Source organism: Polypterus senegalus, chromosome 4, assembly GCF_016835505.1.
Source record: "Polypterus senegalus isolate Bchr_013 chromosome 4, ASM1683550v1, whole genome shotgun sequence".
Classification (NCBI taxonomy): domain Eukaryota; kingdom Metazoa; phylum Chordata; class Cladistia; order Polypteriformes; family Polypteridae; genus Polypterus; species Polypterus senegalus.
The window spans coordinates 113809975-113830224 of NC_053157.1; the positions used below are offsets into that span (position 1 = coordinate 113809975).

At 37.4% G+C, this 20250-nt stretch overlaps 1 protein-coding gene across 3 annotated transcripts in view; it reads right to left on the minus strand.

Moving 5' to 3' along the window:
* LOC120528598 overlaps positions 1-20250 on the minus strand; it is a 123905-nt gene that overhangs the window by 83904 nt on the left and 19751 nt on the right. For all 3 annotated transcript variants that reach the window (XM_039752776.1, XM_039752774.1, XM_039752775.1), the window contains exons 5-6: positions 16307-16377; positions 4205-4313 (exon numbers count right to left, since the gene is read on the minus strand). In XM_039752776.1, the coding sequence (XP_039608710.1) occupies positions 4205-4313; positions 16307-16377 (180 nt within the window). The remainder of the gene's footprint in view (positions 1-4204; positions 4314-16306; positions 16378-20250) is intronic.

Sequence of the window (20250 nt, forward strand, 5' to 3'; positions counted from 1 at the left end):
AGGACATCTTTAGACCATTTACACAGTCATGAAGTATGTTTTTAAGCGTTTGTGTTTCAAATGCATAAACAGCCACACTAAATACACTGTCACACATGCGCACTTGGGAGGCAGTCTAAGGCCACAACTGGGAGTGAAACACAGAGTCGGGAGTTGTTAAGTGGTACTAATGCCTTTCTTTCCTCTTCCCTAGACCAACAGAAGGAAAGCCCGCCTACTTCCGGGCCTTCGCCACGTATTTTTACAAGAACTCGCTTCCTTCCGTGATCCCACCCCTTCCTGTCTTCTTTCTATATAAGCAGAAGCCTTGATCCTCTTGTTTAGTCTTTGTCTGGACTGAGTCTTGAATGGTTGCTTGTTTTGTTGCTTTGCCTTACACGATATGGGGTGGAATCCCCAAATCTTTATCCTGTTTGTTGTGCTTTCTTTACAACATATGCCTATAGATGTAAGAGACAACTTTGACTGCTCAGACAAACTGACTTGTTCAAGTTGACTAATTCTTGAAGACGAACCCTTATCTGCATACTAAAGATTAGTAATTTGAATTCCTTTTTAGAAATGCCTTTCACAGAGTCAAAGACTCCATTCACAAGTCCTATTAGGTAAGCTTGTGCAAGATTGTTGACAAGATTGATTTGTTTCATGGATGTACTAAATTGGTTCCAAATGTTTGTCCATCCTTAACTGCAGCTTTGGCACAATGGCCAATATTTTTAATATTAGAACAATACAATTACTTACATTATATCAAGAGGCGCATAAACCTAAGCTATATAACAACTCATGGAAAAAAGCTTTGCCGAAGTCCAAAAAATAGTTATAGATTGGGAGATTCTTATCTGACATAGAAAAAGCATAATACATAATAAAAGCATTTGCTGGATAATGTTATGGCCACTGCAAAAACTGGCCTGTACAAAGTGAGGTTACCTGTCAAGCTGTTTTAGGAGACAATATACATAGACAAAGCAGATCAAGGTTTCCTAATCACACACGTCTATATTAAACACAGAATTGGGAATAGATTTTTGATTTAATACATAGGACTGTTACTAAGTATATAGTTTCTTCAGATTTTCATAAATAATGAACTATTAAAATATACAGGAGTATATTATATAAAATATCTTAATTATTGTTTTAACAATGTGCAAGGTGAAATTAGAGTATGTCACTCAGTTTCCAAAAAACAATCAAATTCCTTGAGAGTCTTCACATTCCCTGTCTCATGTAACCTAACAGGATAGACTACTGAGCATGCATGCACAGTGAGCACGCCATAAATTAATCTAGCACAGCTACCTAAAACGGAGTTGGAAAACAGTGCCCAGGGATAAACAGTCTTGTAATCTAAATTGTTAGAATTAATTGCAAGACATGGATCATCTTCATTCATGTGGAGGTGGTTTGGCATTGAAAAGAATGATGTTGCTTAAAAGACAGCAATCTGCACATTACATCGGGGATCATTGAAGACAACTTTGTAACTAACTTGTTTCTCCTGTGGCAGATGGTTGGGGATCCTGCCCAGCTGGACGCCTAGAAGCACCGGGAGAGGGACAATACCTCTCCTGGACCATGATAGGGTAGCCGCCCTGGTTTACATTGGGGGCCATGGGATCAGAGCTTAGAAGCTCCACCCTGTTGGAGCCTCCGCAGAGGGCGCCCGAAGAACTATGGAACCTTGGACCGCAGCACTTCTGCCAAATCAGGAAGTGCTGCCAGACTAGGAAACTGGTACATGCAGGAAGTGCTGCAAGAAGACCATCAGGGAGCACCTGGACCACATCCGGGTTCATTATAAAAGGGGCCACCTCACTACAGTCAGGAAGCCGGAGTCAAGAGGCAGAGGACAGAGCTTGTGATTCGAGGAGTGAAGGTGGCAGAAGAAAAGGAGAAGAAAAGAGTCAAAGAAAGGACTGTGACCTAAATTTATACTGGTGGATTGTGTACAGTGTTGTGAAGAGAAGAGGGGAAAAATAAATGCGTGTGTTGGGGACCTCTGGTGTCATGTCTGTCTGTGTCCGGGCACTCTTTCATACACCATCAAATGGAGTATGGAGACCTGCAGGTGTCAGGCAAAAAAGTACAAATACAGTAGCTATGTACTATGCAGTTTAATACAATAAGGCATCTTGGTGTAAAGGTTGCCACAGATATCCAGTTTTAATTCCCAGCCCATTAACAGTCTATGTGGAGCCACCTGCACACATTATCCTTGTGTGTACATGGAATTGCAGGTGCTGCGATTTAATTTCTACCCTCATATTGCTGCCTTCCTTGTACTAGATAATGCTAAGAAAGGCACAATCTGTCCACAACTGTGTTCTATAATAAGTCATTGTATAACACAGATAGACAGACATTGTTATGTACAGAACACACTGCGTGGATTTTAATGTTCTGCTATAAGATACTTGTATTTTTAGTTTAAATGTTCCCCAACATCCGAGTCTTCAATGGGAAGAAAGCTATATAAAAATAACAAGTAGTAAATTATACTTTGCCTTCAACTATGAGTAATCATCCCTTCTGAGGAATTGCCTAGGGCCAAATGTATTTGTGAATACGAAATTCATTATTTTTTGGTAACTGAAATGACAGAGAAGCCACTGGGGAATATCAGAAAGTCAAGTAAAGTTCACAGACTTAAAGGCTGCAACAGGGCTTCCTCCCTAGGAGAGGTAAGAAATACTCCATATTAGAGAGGGTAGGCACCATGTCTGGCCCTTTAATTACACAATGGGGCTCAGCATTGTAGATTCTTGGAGCCATCATTTAAAAAGGTCCAGTGATATGAACTTAAAGTTTTCAAAAGATGTTCCTGATACCAGAAATTATTCTGAGGGTTGCTCCAAGGATACCACTGTGTGGGGTTTAAAGATGGCTCCTGATGTATGACCAAATGAGGTTAGAGTCATTAGGTGAGTTGGGGAAAGTCATTAGAAACCACAGGGCATGCAGCCAGAAGTTTGGAGAGATTTGGGGAGATATGTGCAAGGGTATATTACTTTTTGGGGCACAATATTTTGGACAGTAGCCAAGTGGGCACACCAACTTGTCTAACAGTAATTTGGTGGACTTAGTATAGTTAGTACAGTTACGCCTAGTTAGGGCAGCTAGTGTTTGCATTTCATCGTGTTTCATATGCAGATTTGCATTTTCTCTTTTCTCATCTATACCTTGTCTACTTCCCAACACTGTAAAATTCAGAAATTTTTCACATTAAAATTAAATTAAACCACATGCAGACAAACATACTACTATTTAAAAACATTTCACTAAACATAACGCAACAGTAAATGTGCTATTGTGCCTCCAAAAACAATGTCATTTAGCATGTCAGTATTCCTATTGCTTTCTTTTCACATTCAGAAAAAGTCAACATTAAGAATCAATTGCTGACTTTGCTTTTATTTTAATTATGGAGAATGTCACTTTTTCCTTATAAACCACAAGAGGAGAAACATTTATTGAAACATGTAATTCTAACGAACACCTCTGATGTTTTTGACCAATTAAATATTAGTAAATAAAATTCCAGAATTGTTTCCTTTTATATAATGCTTATAGATTTGGAAAGAGCTTGTGAAATCTAATACTGTATATAAGTAGTTCTTTAAAACATGTTTTAAATGTACACTTTATACATATAATTCTTTTTTTAATAGGAAGTAGTTTATAACAAAATGCATCCTGGTGGATGCCTGGGAAGCAAAGTCTGTACCAAGATTGTGGGATATTCAGATTTGTATAAGCATTTAAGATCTCTAAAGAGAGCTATAATATTTTTTGGTTTTCTATTCATTAAAATTGTAAAAATGACGGGAGAATTTAATGATACACAATGAAAACAATAAAAGGGCTGTTTTTATTGTTGCTGATCATACTGAAGTACAAATTGCATCCCACCTTTGTCATCATCTGTGTGGAATTTGTACGTTATCACTGTGTATGGATGGATGAGTTATGTCTAAGTACATCATCCTTATTTTACAATACATCTGAAAGACGTGCCGATTAGATACATTGGCTTAATGTGTGTAATGTATATAAGCTTGTAGGATGCACCAGTTCCACTATGTTAGAATAACTGAATTGAGAAAATGCAGAAATATTTATATATATATGATTATATAACATAAATACTTTGTATAAATCTGTTTTCTGGTAATACCAGCCATAAGGCAGTATGAATTACCTCATATTATTAACTTTGGCCTCCATGGCTGGTAGACTCTCCAGTTGCTGTTGTATCCGAGCCCAAAGTTCTTGCTCTTCCTCCAACTGCTTCAGGGGCACAATAAATTCTGTAAGAGACAGTGCACTAGTTACTGTTACCATTTTATGAGGTGCCTGAAAGGAATGTATACAGCTCACAGCCAGATTTATGGCACAGATAGCACAAAATGAAACACTTTTATAGCACTTAAGATTCTGCATTTATCCATGAAAGACTGTTTATTGTAAGCCATGTCAGAATCTAATTAAAATAATAAAAACATACAAATGAGCTGAAACAGCTTAGAAAATAAACCAAAAATAACTGACTGGGAAACTGATAAAATATCATTTATGATTCACTTGTCTAATGAAGAGAATGTAATATGGCCCTTTTTTTTAAAAAAAAAAGAGAATTATTGTTGTTAGTTCCTGGATGCACAATTTTATAAAGGAGACTAGGCAAAGCATTTCCACAAGCTGAACCAACGGCCACCAAAGTAAATCTTATTATCTAACATCCAAAGTAAAATTTCCAAAAAGCAAACAACAAGAGACAAATCATGACCAAATATTCATGAACTTTAAAGCCTAGAAAAAAAAATCATTTTGCATCTCTCTTTAAATTCTGCTATAGCCATTCAATAAAAGAAAAAAAATAAATACATAATGGCTGTTTTATATGTCAAAAATGTATATTTAAACATGCAAAAATAATTTCTGTTTTTATATAAAATAAATAAAGCCATGCATCACTAAATGCCTTTTCATTAATGCAGGAAAATAAGTAAGAAAAGCAGTAAAATAAGTAAGAAAAGCAGTATAAAGTACAAAGTAGATTTTTACTATTATTTATATTATGGTTAGTTAAAAAGTTAAATTACTTTCAAATTTAGAAAGAAGTCTTGGAATGGTTGCTGCCTACTTTAGGAGTATTTACAGAGAATGCATGTATGGATAAATGGTGAAATTAGCAAACCCAATGAATTGTCTATAATTAAATCCTTTGGTCATTCACTACCACAAGTATCAAAACTTTTTGACAGGAAAACAGTTAATTGTGATGCAATAAAAAGGCTAAAACAACACTGCCTTAATAATCAAACACTGTTCCATATAAACCACGTCTGTGCTATGCTGAAACTTTAATATATTTCAGTGTCCAAGCTAAGAGTAAATATACATGTTTTATTTAGTCATTTCTAATTAATTTCCATGTACTTAACTGCACAGAACCCAGATCCCTTTAATTGTCATGTTTTAAACCAGGGTTTATTTCTTTTAAACAACCTTTGATTACTACAGTATTTCTGGTTAGGGCCTAGTCGGCAAAAGCTTTAAACTTTTTGAGCTTGCTAATAAATGGAATGTAATCTAAAGGAACCATTTAAATCAGAGCATAGTTATTTACAGCAGAGAAAAAATGCACTAACAATCTACTTATGGTAGCAGACTCTGGACAGATCAGCACTTCTATTTTACTACACCTTAGTCACATATGTTCTAAGTCAATCACAGTATTTGTGCTGCCTCACAGCTCCCCATGATTCTGGTTAGTTCCTGAGCTAATGACATTTAGACATTCTTCTTATGTAGGTATGTTTTTATTGAGGAATCTCAGTTTCCTCTTGTCAAATGTAATAGCCAGTTAGAAGTGCATCTTGACCTGTTTTGTGTGGTTTTATTGATTACTTCCCATTTTTTCCTATGACTTCATTTTTATGGCATTTTCTTTTGTTTTTGCATTAATTATTGTTTTATGTGGCTCTGCTTATTTGGTTAATCAAATTTCTTAACTTTGTTTTTGTTTTCAGCACTGTAGTTTTACTGTACTCTGTTCATGGGATAGTACTATCACACTACTGTTCAGAAAAGGGAGCACCACACATATCTGTGATACTGTCCTCTCGTGGCTCAAGTCTTGGTGACATCTTGCTCAGGTAGGGTTTGTCATAGCAGGGGTTTCTCATGGCCCTGTTCCTGGCATTCTGGTTTCTGTATCTACAGTATATGCTTCCTCTTGACCATATTATTCATAACTTTGGGCCTGGTTATTATTTTTTATGCAGAATACCCCCTATTCATTTTAGTGGTGGAACTGAGTGCTTACCATACATATCCAGGATCATATCTTGCCTTGGAGAAGTGTTAGAAGCAGCATATCTTGTTAAAAAGTAAACTGCACCAAACAGACCTGCTAACTGGCACTAAAGGCCTGCATAAAAATAGTTTTGAAGAAAGTTTTACTGCACTCGAGGGCATGTTACTTTTTTTCTCTTCTATGAGAAATCATTATATCATTTTTTGTTTCTTGCCACTGCTATTCAATGTAAAGTGCATAAAGAAAATTTCTTGCTCACAATTCCGCAACATATCATGTATCTGCTCATTTTCATCCTTTTACAACATAAAGAAACTGGTCTATGCTTTCGTTGCATCCCACATTGACTTCTAACCATTTTGGCAAGAGCCCCTTCTAAACTGCAACTCATTCTCAATATGCCACAGAAATCCTCACTCATAGCCGTAATGCTTGTTCTGCTTAATTTTAACTGGTTTCCTGTATCTTCTAAAATTAGGTACAGAATCCAGTTTATAACCACGAAGACTTTAACTGGCCTTGCACCAGACTACATCAGCAATTTCCTGCATCACTACATTTTAAATAGCCTACTTCTTTTTGCTGATGCTAGCTACTAATCTATATTTTCTATATAACAAAGTCCTCAAATCTGTTACACCCAAGCTTTGGACTGGCCACCCTAAAGTTATTATATATGTTGAATTCATTCACAGCTATAAAAGTCATCCTATGCCTCATCTGTTTAAGAAGGCACTTGACTTACACTAACACTCTTACTCTTTCCTTCAGTTTTCTGCATTTAACCAGGTCCTTAATTTGTAAGTCCACTTCTAGAACTATGTTATTGGCTTAAGAAATTAGAGTTTTAATATTTGTATTCTTGTGCTGACCTTGAATTTATTTTTCCATTTACGATTTTTTTTTCTAATTTTTGTTTTATACGTCTACTATTCATACTGAGCCTATCTGAATAATTTTTAAGTTCTTTGAGCATGTCAGTGGACCTCTATAAATAAAATGTATTATTTTTTTATTATTATTAAAAGTAGTAGCAGTACTGGATTCAAATTAATCTGACAATCACTTTGTAAGTACTCAAATTGTTGCATAAATGTTGTCCTATAACAATGTGAATAAATCCCAGAACAAGGGTTTCCAATCTTTAAGCCAAGATCTTCAAAATTCCAATGCGGTGAATTGAAGCATGATCTTAGATGTTGGTAATTCCTAATTTCACTACATAATTTTCATTAAAAGTAGGCCTATTAATCACAGAAAATGGTTACAGCAGACTATTGATGCATACCGTATTTCATCAAATGTCACTCTCTAGATCAGAGTATCTAAGCCTTTTTCTTGGCACACCACCTCCAGGAACTGAAATGTTTTGAAGTATTATAAATGTGGTTTATTATAAAAAAAATCAGCTTAAAATATCTGTATTTTTATTTTACTAAAAATATACAGTTATACTGTACAGGAATCAAACAATCTTTAAAAAAAAGTACAGAAATAACTCACAAGTTCTTTAAGTTTAAAAAAAAGAGAGAGAGAGAGAGAGAGAGAGAGAGAGAGAGAGAGAAATAAAATAATTCACAAATGTTTCCAGGTCAAGGTAAAGGAGGATCCCATCTCCCTTTTGGGAGCTCTTGAACCCGACACCATCGGTAATATAACCAGATTAGCTGGACAATGAGGACACCAACAAAGCAAGGGGAAAGGTGCAAAGTGCAGACGTGCTTTTGTTACAAAAACAGACAAAAGCAAAAAGTGTTCAAAACAAGTTCAGTGCTTCTATAAGTCAATAAATAAACAATCCGTTAAAAACAAGTGAAATGTGGAGGTTAAAATTCAATAAATCCATTAAAACAAGGTTAAAACAATGGCTGGAAACAGTCCTTTTAAAAACAAAACCCGGTGCCTTCTTCAGCTGCTGCCTCCCCTGCTTCTCCCATCCGGGCCATGCACCAGGGAGTCGCCCTACCTGTAGCTGAACTTCGCCCATTGGTCTGGAAGCTTTTCGGTTCCTGGCTCCGTAGGGCTCTGCCAGACCACGACTTGGGTTTCCCAGCGACCAGGGCACTCACACTGGGGCTTTCACCTCCCAAGCCTCCGACTCCTGCTGCCTTTCACGGCCTTATATGTCGAGCTGTCCTCGATGGTGGTCACCCCTGCTCCTCTGCAAAATTCAGCAGGAGTAACCCAATCCATTTGCCCTAGGTGCCGGCCAAACACCCAACTAGGGCTCACTTCTCCCAGCTGCCTGTTCTTCTTCACTCACTCACACCAGCTCCTTCACTTCCTGCCTTTTCTCCTTTTTAACCTCTATCCTTTTCTTTTTTTCTGTCTTTTCTTTCCATTCCCCTCCACACTTGTGCTTCTCCTATTTATAATGGAGGACGTGGCACAGGTGTGGCGAATAGCAGCTCCCAGCCTCAATTATGGATACGGAGGATTCATCATCTTTGCACTTAAGCAAGGAAACGCCCACACCACATTGCGTCCAAAAACTGGGGCCTCATGTACAGTGCATCTGGAAAGTATTCACAGCGCATCACTTTTTCCACATTTTCTTATGTTACAGCCTTATTCCAAAATGAATTAAATTCATTTTTTCCTCAGAATTCTACACACAACACCCCATAATGACAACATGAAAAAAGTTTACTTTAGGTTTATGCAAATTTATTAAAAATAAAAAAACTGAGAAAGCACATGTACATAAGTATTCACAGCCTTTGCCATGAAGCTCAAAATTGAGCTCAGGTGCATCCTGTTTCCTCTGATCATCCTTGAGATGTTTCTGCAGCTTAATTGGAGTCCACCTGTTGTAAATTCAGTTGATTGGACATGATTTGGAAAGGCACACACCTGTCTATATAAGGTCTCACAGTTGACCGTTCATGTCAGAGCACAAACCAAGCATGAAGTCAAAAAAATTGTCTGTAGACCTCCGAGACAGGATTGTCTCGAGGCACAAATCTGGGGAAGGTTACAGAAAAATGTCTGCTGCTTTGAAGGTCCCAATGAGCACAGTGGCCTCCATCATCCGTAAGTGGAAGAAGTTCGAAACCACCAGGACTCTTCCTAGAGCTGGCCGGCCATCTAAACTGAACGATCGGGGGAGAAGGGCCTTAGTCAGGGAGATGACCAAGAAACCGATGGTCACTCTGTCAGAGCTCCAGAAGTGCTCTGTGGAGAGAGGAGAACCTTTCAGAAGGACAACCATCTCTGCAGCAATCCACCAATCAGGCCTGTATGGTAGAGTGGCCAGACGGAGGCCACTCCTTAGTAAAAGGCACATAGCAGCCCGCCTGGGGTTAGCCAAAAGGCACCTGAAGGACTCTCGGACCATGAGAAACAAAATTCTCTGGTCTGATGAGACAAAGATTGAACTATTTGGTGTGAATGCCAGGCGTCATGTTTGGAGTAAACCAGGCACCGCTCATCACCAGGCCAATACCATCAGTGAAGCATGGTGGTGGCAGCATCATGCTGTGGGGATGTTTTTTTGGGAGACTAGTCAGGATAAAGGGAATGATGACTGCAGCAATGTACAGAGACATCCTGGATGAAAACCTGCTCCAGAGTGCTCTTGACCTCAGCAGGACAACGACCCTAAGTACACAGCCAAAATATCAAAGGAGTGGCTTCAGGACAACTCTGTGAATGTCCTTGAGTGGCCTAGCCAGAGCCCAGACTTGAATCCGATTGAGCATCTCTGGAAAGATCTTAAAATGGCTGTGCACCAACGCTTTCCATTCAACCTGATGGAGCTTGAGAGGTGCTGCAAAGAGGAATGGGCGAAACTGGCCAAGGATAGGTGTGCCAAGATTGTGGCATCATATTCAAAAAGACTTGAGGCTGTAATTGCTGCCAAAGGTGTATCGACAAAGTACTGAGCAAAGGCTGTGAATACTTATGTACATGTGATTTCTCAGTTTTTTATTTTTAATAAATTTGCAAAAACCTAAAGTAAACTTCTTTCACATTGTCATTATGTGGTGCTGTGTGTAGAATTCTGAGGAAAAAATGAATTTACTGTAATCCATTTTGGAATAAGGCTGTAACATAACAAAATGTGGAAAAAGTGATGCGCTGTGAATACTTTCCGGATGCACTGTATAACGCCATGCATAGAATTCACAATATAACATGGTGTACAAACAAAAGCGGAAATGTGCTTACACACAAAAAAATCCAGATGCATAAATCTGTGCGTACGCCAACTTCCATGTTCTTCCGCTACATAAATCCCGGTCAGTGTGAAAAGTAATGCACATGTACACGCCTGCTGTCCCGTCTCAACTCCTCCCAGAATTATGCCTCTTTGAATATGTAAATCAATATAAATAGCCCTTAAGCTCTGCCTTCTGTGAAAAGGCAATGGCAAAAGCAAGAGGGAAAATAGAAGAACTTCAGCGAATACCAAGTGTAGGCAAAGAAAAACATACTATTTGTTGGTTTAACCAACAAAATGAAGTTGATCGAGTAACGTAGCGTGTCAGAGAAACTCGAAAGCTCACGTTCACAAAGTCGCACAGTGCCCGAAATAAAAAAGTTGTCAGATATCAAAGTCGCCGTGAAAAGGCGAGTCATAGTCCACCGTCTGTGTGTCATATGAAAGCTTATTACGGTACAGAGAAAAAAAAGGCACACAGTGGGGAAAAACCATGAAATGTCAACTTTAATCTCGAAATTTCCACTTTAATCATGTAGTTTATTTTGTCATTTTTGTCATAAAGTACAGCATCATAAACTTAATCTTAAAATCATTTAATTTACTAGTTTCTCAATCCCATTGTAACTAAAGTAGCACGTTAAATGCTTTGTTTTGTATTTGATCTTCTATGTGCTCTATGTGTGTGAATCACTATGTGCTTCCGGGCTTTCTCTTCCTCCGACAGGACACAGAATCCATTACATTCGTGATATTACAGTTCTCTGAATAATTAAAATAGTGAGATGTATATGTGATATCATTTTCATGATGATAGAAGTGAAAGCATGTTATTATACATGGGAACAAAGTGGCACAGTGATTGTTCATGTCTCATGCAAGATGCTTGCTACACCATACGCGACCTTCGATGAAATATTTTATTGTAGCAGTATTGTCTCTTTCAAACGTACTAACCTCCAATTCCTGTCCTTACTTTTCTTTCTCTAAAAACCCAATCACCACACAATCAGCTCTGTAATAGACATTAAGCCATCTGTAAGCTTAGAACGCCGATTCTTCAAAACTTTTAAGGAACATCGAAATATCTTTGTAGTACGTGCTTAATTATTCTATCCATCTATCCTTCCAGTGTCGCGTCAGCACAAGCAAGAATACAGCGCAAAGCAGGAACAAACCGTGAATGAAGCGCTAGTCGCTCGCTAGCGATGCAGCACTGTGTAGTTATAGTTAAAGTTTTATCTGTATAATATATTAAACATATTTTGCTGCATTTCATCTTAAAAATGATATCGTCATCATATGTAAATATGCTCTTTATAAAGTGGCTCAGGTTGTGCAATATTCTAACTGTAGTGCAAGTTTACAGTGAGGTAATTGTACTTATAAGTACAAGCAGTTCTACAAGGAGCAATTGATGGACTGATTGAGTGCATTTAGAGTTCTTGGGATGAAACTGTTTCTGAACTGCGAGGTCAGTACAAGAAAGGCTCTGAAGCGTTTATCATATCACAGCAGTTCAAAAGACAGCATGGCTGAGGCAGCGTGTGCTTGATGCTGTATACCGATAATTCTCTTTCCAATCAGCTGCTGTACAGCTGTGATTCACACTCGGATACAGGGATATAAAAACTCCGAGTGGTGCAGTGAGAGTAATATGGAAAGAGATGATCCGATGTGGCAACCCCTAATGGGAGCAGCTGAAAGAAGAAGAAGGTGCAGTGAGAGTAACAACACTAAAGCAGTTATGGTATTTAGAATAGTTTGACCATTCTGTGCACCATTATATTGTTACAGGTTAATTACAATCAGATGCATTAAACTAATAAACAATATGCGGTTAATTTCAGTGTATTTATAAAGCCGCCTCTGTACAAAATAATAGGTTTCCACTGTTGTAATACAAATTAAAGCAACAATGTTACATATCATCCTTCTATATAAAAACGGTCGGGATTGTCCTTCCGTCCTGTGAGTGCTACGCAGGCGCGGAGTTTCACACACGCCCCGTCCATTTTGCAATGTACGATGGGATTTGTAGTTTCGTTTTTCCAGGTAAAAGATGATTTTCTACTCCAGACTGTGCGATATCTTCTTCTTCTTTCTTACTATATAAAAGCAGTCAGGATTGTCCTTCCGTCCCGTGAGTGGAAAGCGTAGCGGTATTCCGCTTATCACAGACTTACTACTTGCAGCTTGCGGTACGAAGCGACATGATGTGAGCAGAGTTCTGGTGCTCCCATTGTTCCCTTGCTTTTGTGCGCTGGAAAAATAGACAAAATTATGTCTCTGGAAATAATTAATGTTGATGGGGTACAAATGCCTCACCGCGTAGTAAATATCAGGGGGGTTCAAAAGGACAACCTCAATATAGAAAAAAAGTTTAAATTTCATCACAAAAATAACAGAAACTACGAGTATTAAAGTAATACCGCTCAAATGCAATATAACCAAATTAATGAGTTTGTATAAAATATCAAATTGATCTACATATTGAATTGCCTTAAGAAGTGGTCAACTTAAAAGTCGGTTGCCTTAAAAGGCGGGTCAGCCTAGTTATTAGTAATTATTGACATTTTTATTTGTTCATAGTACATTCTTCTGCATTAAACCTGTCAGTTCCTAAAACTGTTCTAAAATAACAGCATATCATATCATACAAGTGGTAGGCAACACATTAGACAGAGATACACAAAAACAGTGCAGACTGTTCATCTGGAATGATGAGAAAGGGCCCTTTACCTATTAAGATGTTCTTTTTGGAAAAATCCATCAATCTTGGCAGCCTTTGTGGCAGATGAGCAGCTGCCAGTTAAGGAACTAAAAAAAAACATTTGAAAAAAAATTGGGACTTAAAAGGACTGTTGGTTGCACAGCAGCTGACCCAGAGTCTCCATGTTCAGCTATACTTCATATCCACCTCTTGATCTCACACAATCCACTCCTTTCTCTCACATCTGGCTTCCTTCTCCCTTCCATATCCACTGTCTGTATCAATTTGAGATCTCCCATTTGTAACATGAGATTTGAGGTAACAGTTCCCTCTCATTGCACAACACTTTTAGCTAATCCATATCAGGACTAAGACTCCCCGGGAATCACATACCAAGGATGATGGAGTTTTGCAAATAAGATTGTGTTGATAATTAAATTCTCTCATTCTCACACTTATACCCCTCAACACCATGAGTCGTCTGCACTGCACATTTCTTTCTCCAGGCTCATCTTTGCCAATATAATAATGTCAGTTTTACAAACTTTGCTTGGTATACTATCAATTTTAGAACAGTTTTAGAAATTAGCAGACTATTGCAGAACAAAATACAATGGGAAACAAAGGTGAATGTTGACAATTTTTAACAATAAACACATACTGTATAATATTCTATTTTAGTATTAATATGAACAGTATTCAGAAAGCTAGTTTTTTGGACAAAGAAAAAAAAATGTTCAGTAACCTTTATTCCTTCCTTAAGGAATACATACAGGAATAGGTTCGACCTAGAAGTAGAACTGTGGTTGAAGCTATCAAAACTGAAACCTAACATAAAGACCCTCTGTTCCATGAAGCAGGTTTAGTCATCAAATCTTGCAAACATCTGAGAGTTCTTTTTTCCTTTTTCTGACCTTAGGTCATATGTAAGTAGTGAATTATTTTACTTTTGATTTGAATTGAATTCATATGTAATTGTTAATTTTTTTGTAAACTGAAAGTATACAAATTCTGTTCATTTTAATTTTTATTCCATATCAAATCAAATTACTATTTTTATATAATTCAATAATTCATTTAAAGAAAGCATTGGTGTACACAAGTTAAATTAGAAGACAAACACCCTACACAAAAATGTATCTGTAATTCTTAGTTAAAATTTCCAAGGGCAAATTTAAGCCAAATAACATGTTTCCCCGAAAATAAGACAGTGTCTTATATTAATTTTAGGTACAAAAAATGCACTAGGGCTTATTTTCGGGTAGGTCTTATTTTTATTATGTCTCTCTTGTGCGCGTGTGTGTGTCTCTCTCTCTCTCTCGCTCGCTCGCTGCACAGGGAATGAACAGGGACAGACTGAACATGTGTGGTCGTGAACAGATGCAAAAGTTTGCAAAACTTTTTGGTCTTAAACCGATTTTGTACGTGTTCCGAGACGTTTGTGAACCGAGGTTCCACTGTACTTGTAAAAGAGTTTTACCTTGTAACCAGGGCAGCTTCTAGGCTAAATATGGCAGCTCTCAGGACACATGCAAATATGGCGGATTAGAGGTAGGTCTTATTTTCAGGGGAGGGCTTATATTAACGGTACATCAGAAATTACTGCTATGTCTTACTTTTGGGGAAACACGGTAATTGTGGTTCTTTAAACAATACAACTCCTGAAGCTTGCCCATACATTGAGGTTTCTTAAAATTCTTTCACAGATTGGTGTAAATATAAACAAAATTTGTGTTTTTTGGTACTCAGTATATAATAAATAATAATTACCATATTACTAGTGAGTCTTAGTAGATGTGATAAAATAAAATCTTACAAAAAATGAGTATTGCCGTGCTAAAATTTTTATTCAACGTATCAAAAACCGACAAACAATCTGAACACTGAACAGATTTCAAAAAAGTTTACCCATTTTCATTTTTTTACATAAAATATGAAGGGTTTTTTGTATTTCACACAAAAAACTGTGCCCTGGACCTTGGTCTTAATAGAGAGCTTATGTGGTGCACATAACACAACCCATGAATTGGAAGTGCGGGCTACCTTAGCCAAGTATTTGGGCCTCAGGTTCTTCCCATGGGAAGTGGCAGCACATTACATACTGTGGCTGATAGGAAAAAAAATGTAACGGAATCTTCTAACAGTGAAGCACATTGCACAGGCTACCTAACCACTTTTAACACAATTCTTAAATTCCAGCACAAATGAAAAATATACATGACCGAAAAACTGGAAGTGTGAGCTACCTCTGCCATGTAATTGGGTTTTGGGTCAATCATCAAGCACATCAACTCATCTTTCTTTGAGGAATGGAGGTACGAGTATTTCCTAGTAATATTTATTTTACATTCAGTTTATTGTCATTTACCAAGCTGAAATTTGATAATTCATTCTCCTAAATTTAAGATCTCATGAATGAAGCTGATTTCTGCATACTGTAACAATGTGCTCCAACTGCTCATGAGGCTTGATACAGGAGCACAATGAGGACCTATGGGGCAGGCTAGGAAGCAACTCAGAACTTGTTCTCACTTTCAGTGGAAGATCTTAAACTCTTTGCTTCAATATCCACCCAGTAAGATCACCAGAAACAAACTGAAGGAAGCTTCACCATTAAAGGTCCAAAAGGAAGTCACAGGTAATCCAAGTACAGGGGCTGGAGGAAGGCTGTTGAAGAAACTCTATCCATTATTTAAAAGGAGGGAGCACTATCACTGCTAAGTATGAACGACAGGAAGAAAAAAGCCATAAAATGGTCTGAATGTTGGAACCATTTAGAGAATTGACCTTCAAAATTGCTGGAAAACATTGACCCATGCTTTTAAAAGTGCTCTTAATTTTTAATAAAAGACCCAGTCCCTAGAAAAGGCTGATTAAAATGTTGTTTCAAATGTTGCCCTGGCTTCTTAAGAGGCCTCCAGCAGTCATATTAATATACATTGAAATTATCAATGTTATATGTGTATGTGAGAGATGAATCTTGAAAGGATATCAGTTATCACAGCTTAAACAAAATAGACCATGTTTTTAAGTAAGATGTAATAAAAAGAAACTGAGAATTCTTCCTTTTCTATATATTATATTTATGTTTTTTTCTTTTACTCACCATGGTGCCCCGCCTCTAGTTGAAGTGCTCGAAGATCATTCATCACAAAGTCCTTTCTTCTTTTAAGTTTCCTAAAAATAACATAAGAATGACACAAACTAATTTTAACATTGATAGGATGATTCCTAAAAACTCAAGTCAAGGATGGGAAAGCACAATTTATGTCCTTTAATTATTGTCTTCTGTAAAATTATTTTTCCAGTAGTGCACCTAAAATGTCATCTTTAATGGAATTCAAATTGTTTTGATTTAATGATTTTTTTAAATTCATCCACCTTAATAAAATAACAAGTGTTGGTGCGTCTGTACAGTTGCTATGCCTGTGCTAGCCAGAAGATGGTGCATCACAAACACTAGCACTGCTTTTATGAACCCTCTACCAAATAGTATGTAACAGAGACATAGCAAACAAGCAAAGGTAACACTGGGATCGACATTGATTACTAAAGGCAACACCAAAACTAAATTAACTTTTTTGGCATAACATTAGCAGATACAATATAAATTAGATATGTAAAATATTACTTTATTAAAATCAAAGACCGAATAACATTTCAGACTTCTTAAAAATGTGATGATGCATAATAATCAGGGATGTGCTCAAACATCTGCCCCTTTCCCTTCATTGGCCCAAGTGCCCTTTTTTCTCGCTTTAGAACCTAAGCAGAAGGGAACACCACATTTTTGTTGTAAGAGAGAGAGAGACATAATTCAACAATAAGCAACAGGCTTTGTTTAAGCTTGGTAGGCTACTTTTTACTATGCCAAAAGGAAATACAAAATGGTCTATGACAATTATTGCTAGCAATCCCACAGAAAATCTAAAATAAATATTGTTCTGCTGGTTGTGCGTTTTTATAGATCACCATGTGGCAGAAGCAGAGCACATCAAGCACTGCACATGGATAGAATATTTGCAAACATGTTTTCTTATTTTGCAATGTTAATTACGGTTTTTGAAAATGTCTGAAATTGGGTGAACAGTGAGATAAGGGAACAATTCTCCATCCAGGCTGAAAAGAAAATTGTTACATTTGCTTTCAATCAGAAACAACTGTACACCATTAACTTTAGCCATTTTGTGGTTAATAAATTCAAGCATTTTCAACCTGCAACTATGGCAGTGTGGTCATACAGTTGTGCTTGAAAGTTTGTGAACCCTTTAGAATTTTCTATATTTCTGCATAAATATGACCTAAAACATCATCAGATTTTCACTCAAGTCCTAAAAGTAGATAAAGAGAAACCAGTTAAACAAATGAGACAAAAATATTATACTTGGTCATTTATTTAATAAGGAAAATGATCAAATATTACATATTTGTGAGTGGCAAAAGTATGTGAACCTTTGCTTTCAGTATCTGGTGTGACCCCCCTTTGCAGCAATAACTACAACTAAATGTTTCTGGTAACTTTTGACCATTCCTGCACACCGGAGTGGGGGAATTTTAGACCATTCCTCCATACAGTACAGCTTCAACTCTGGGATGTTGGTGGGTTTCCTCACATTAACTGCTTGCTTCAGGTCCTTCCACAACATTTAGATTGGATTAAGGTCAGGACTTTGACTTGGCCATTCCAAAACATTAACTTTATTCTTCTTTAGCCATTCTTTGGTAGAACGACTTGTGTGCTTAGGGTCGTTGTCTTGCTGCATGACCCACCTTCTCTTGAGATTCAGTTCATGGACAGATGTCCTGATATTTTCCTTTAGAATTCTCTGATATAATTCAGAATTCATTGTTCCATCAATGAAGGCAAGCCGTCCTGGCCCAGGTGCAGCAAAACAGGCCCAAATCATGATACCACAATCACCATGTTTCACAGATGGGTTAAGGTTCTTATGCTGGAATGCAGTGTTTTCCTTTCTCCAAACATAACGCTTTTCATTTAAACCAAAAAGTTCTATTTTGGGCTCATCATCCACAAAACATTCTTCCAATAGCCTTCTGGTTTGTCCACGTGATCTTTAGCAAACTGCAGACGAGCAGCAATGGTTTTTTTTGGAGAGCAGTGGCTTTCTCCTTGCAACCCTGCCATGCACACCATTGTTGTTCAGTGTTCTCCTGATGGTGGACTCATGAACATAAACATTAGCCAATGTAAGAGAGACCTTCATTTACTTAGAAGTTACCCTGGGGTCCTATAAATAAAAAATAATAAATAATAATAAAAAAAAAAAAAAAAAAAAAAAAAGAAGTTACCCTGGGGTCATTTGTGACCTCACCGACTATTACACACCTTGCTCTTGGAGTGATCTTTGTTGGTCGACCACTCCTGGGGAGGGTAACAATGGTCTTGAATTTCCTCCATTTGTACACAATCTGTCTGACTGTGGATTGGTGGTGTCCAAAATCTTTAGAGATTGTTTTGTAACCTTTTCCAGCCTGATGAGCATCAACAACTCTTTTTCTGAGGTCCTCAGAAATCTCCTTTGTTTGTGCCATGATACACTTCCACAAACTTGTGTTGTGAAGAACAGACTTTGATAGATCCCTGGGGCCTCATGTATAAACGGTGCGTACGCACAGAAAGGTTGCGTAAGAACTTTTCCACGTTCAAATCGCGATGTATAAAACCTACACTTGGCGTAAAGCCACGCACTTTTCCACGGTACCTCATGCCTTGTCGTACGCAAGTTCTCCGCTCGGTTTTGCAAACTGGCGGCACCCAGCGTCAAAGCAGTGCTACTGTTCTTGTGTGATTACTCATTATTTTCATGACGCGGCCTTATAAATACACAGAAACTAACCGCATATTGTTTATTAGTGTAATGCATCTGATTGTAATTCGTAACAATATAATGATCCAGGGAACAGCCATAGTATTCCAAATACCATAACTGCTTTAGCGTTGTTACTCTCACTGCACAGTCTTCTTCTTCTTTCAGCTCCTCCCGTTAGGAGTTGCCACAGCGGATCATCTTTTTCCATATTACTCTCACTGCACGACTCGGAGTATTTATATCACTGTATCTGAGTGTGAATCACAGCAGCAGCTGATCGGAAAGAGAATTATCGGTATACGGCATTAAGGACATGCTGTCTCAGCCACTGCAAAATGTTTTAAAGCCTTTCCTGTACGGACCTCGCAGTTCAGAAATAATTTAATCCCAAGAACTTTAAATGCACTCAATCAATTGCTCCTTGCAGAACGGTTTGTACTTATAAGTACAATCACCCCACTGTAAACTTGCACTACAGTTATAATATCTCACAACCTGGGCCACTTTATAAAGCGCGTATTTACATATGATGACGATATCATTTTTAAGGTGAAATGTAGCAAAATATGTTTATTAAATTATACAGATAAAACTTTATCTTCATTTAAATAATCTATATTCTTCACTGGGAGTGTCGTGAAGGATAGAATAATTAAACATGTACTACGAAGATATTTCAATGTTCTTTAAACGTTTTGAAGAATCGGCGCTAAGCTTACAGATGGCTTAACTTCTATTACAGAGCTGATTGTATGTCGATCGATTACTTGGGGAAAGAGAAGCAAGGACTCTTGGGGCGGCCACGCCAATATATATTGAATATAAAACAGAAAGAGAAAATAACAACACAGCGACAAATTTCGACAAAAGATAAATGCTTGTCATGAGCACGAGGCTCATGAAACACATGTTTAATAATGTGCTTTAGCTCCTATCATCATGAAAATAATATCACGTATACATCTCAGTATTTTAGTTATTCAGAGAGCTGTAATATCACAAATGTAATGGACTCTGTGTCCAGTTGGAGGAAGAGAGCCAGTTTAAGAAGCAAGTAGTGATTCACACACATAGATCACATACGAGTAGAAGATCAAATACAAAACAAAGCATTTAACGTGCTACTTTAATTACGATGTAATTTTGAGAAACTGGTTAATTAAACGATTTTAAGATGAAGTTTATAATGTTCTACTAAATGACAAAATAAACTACGTGA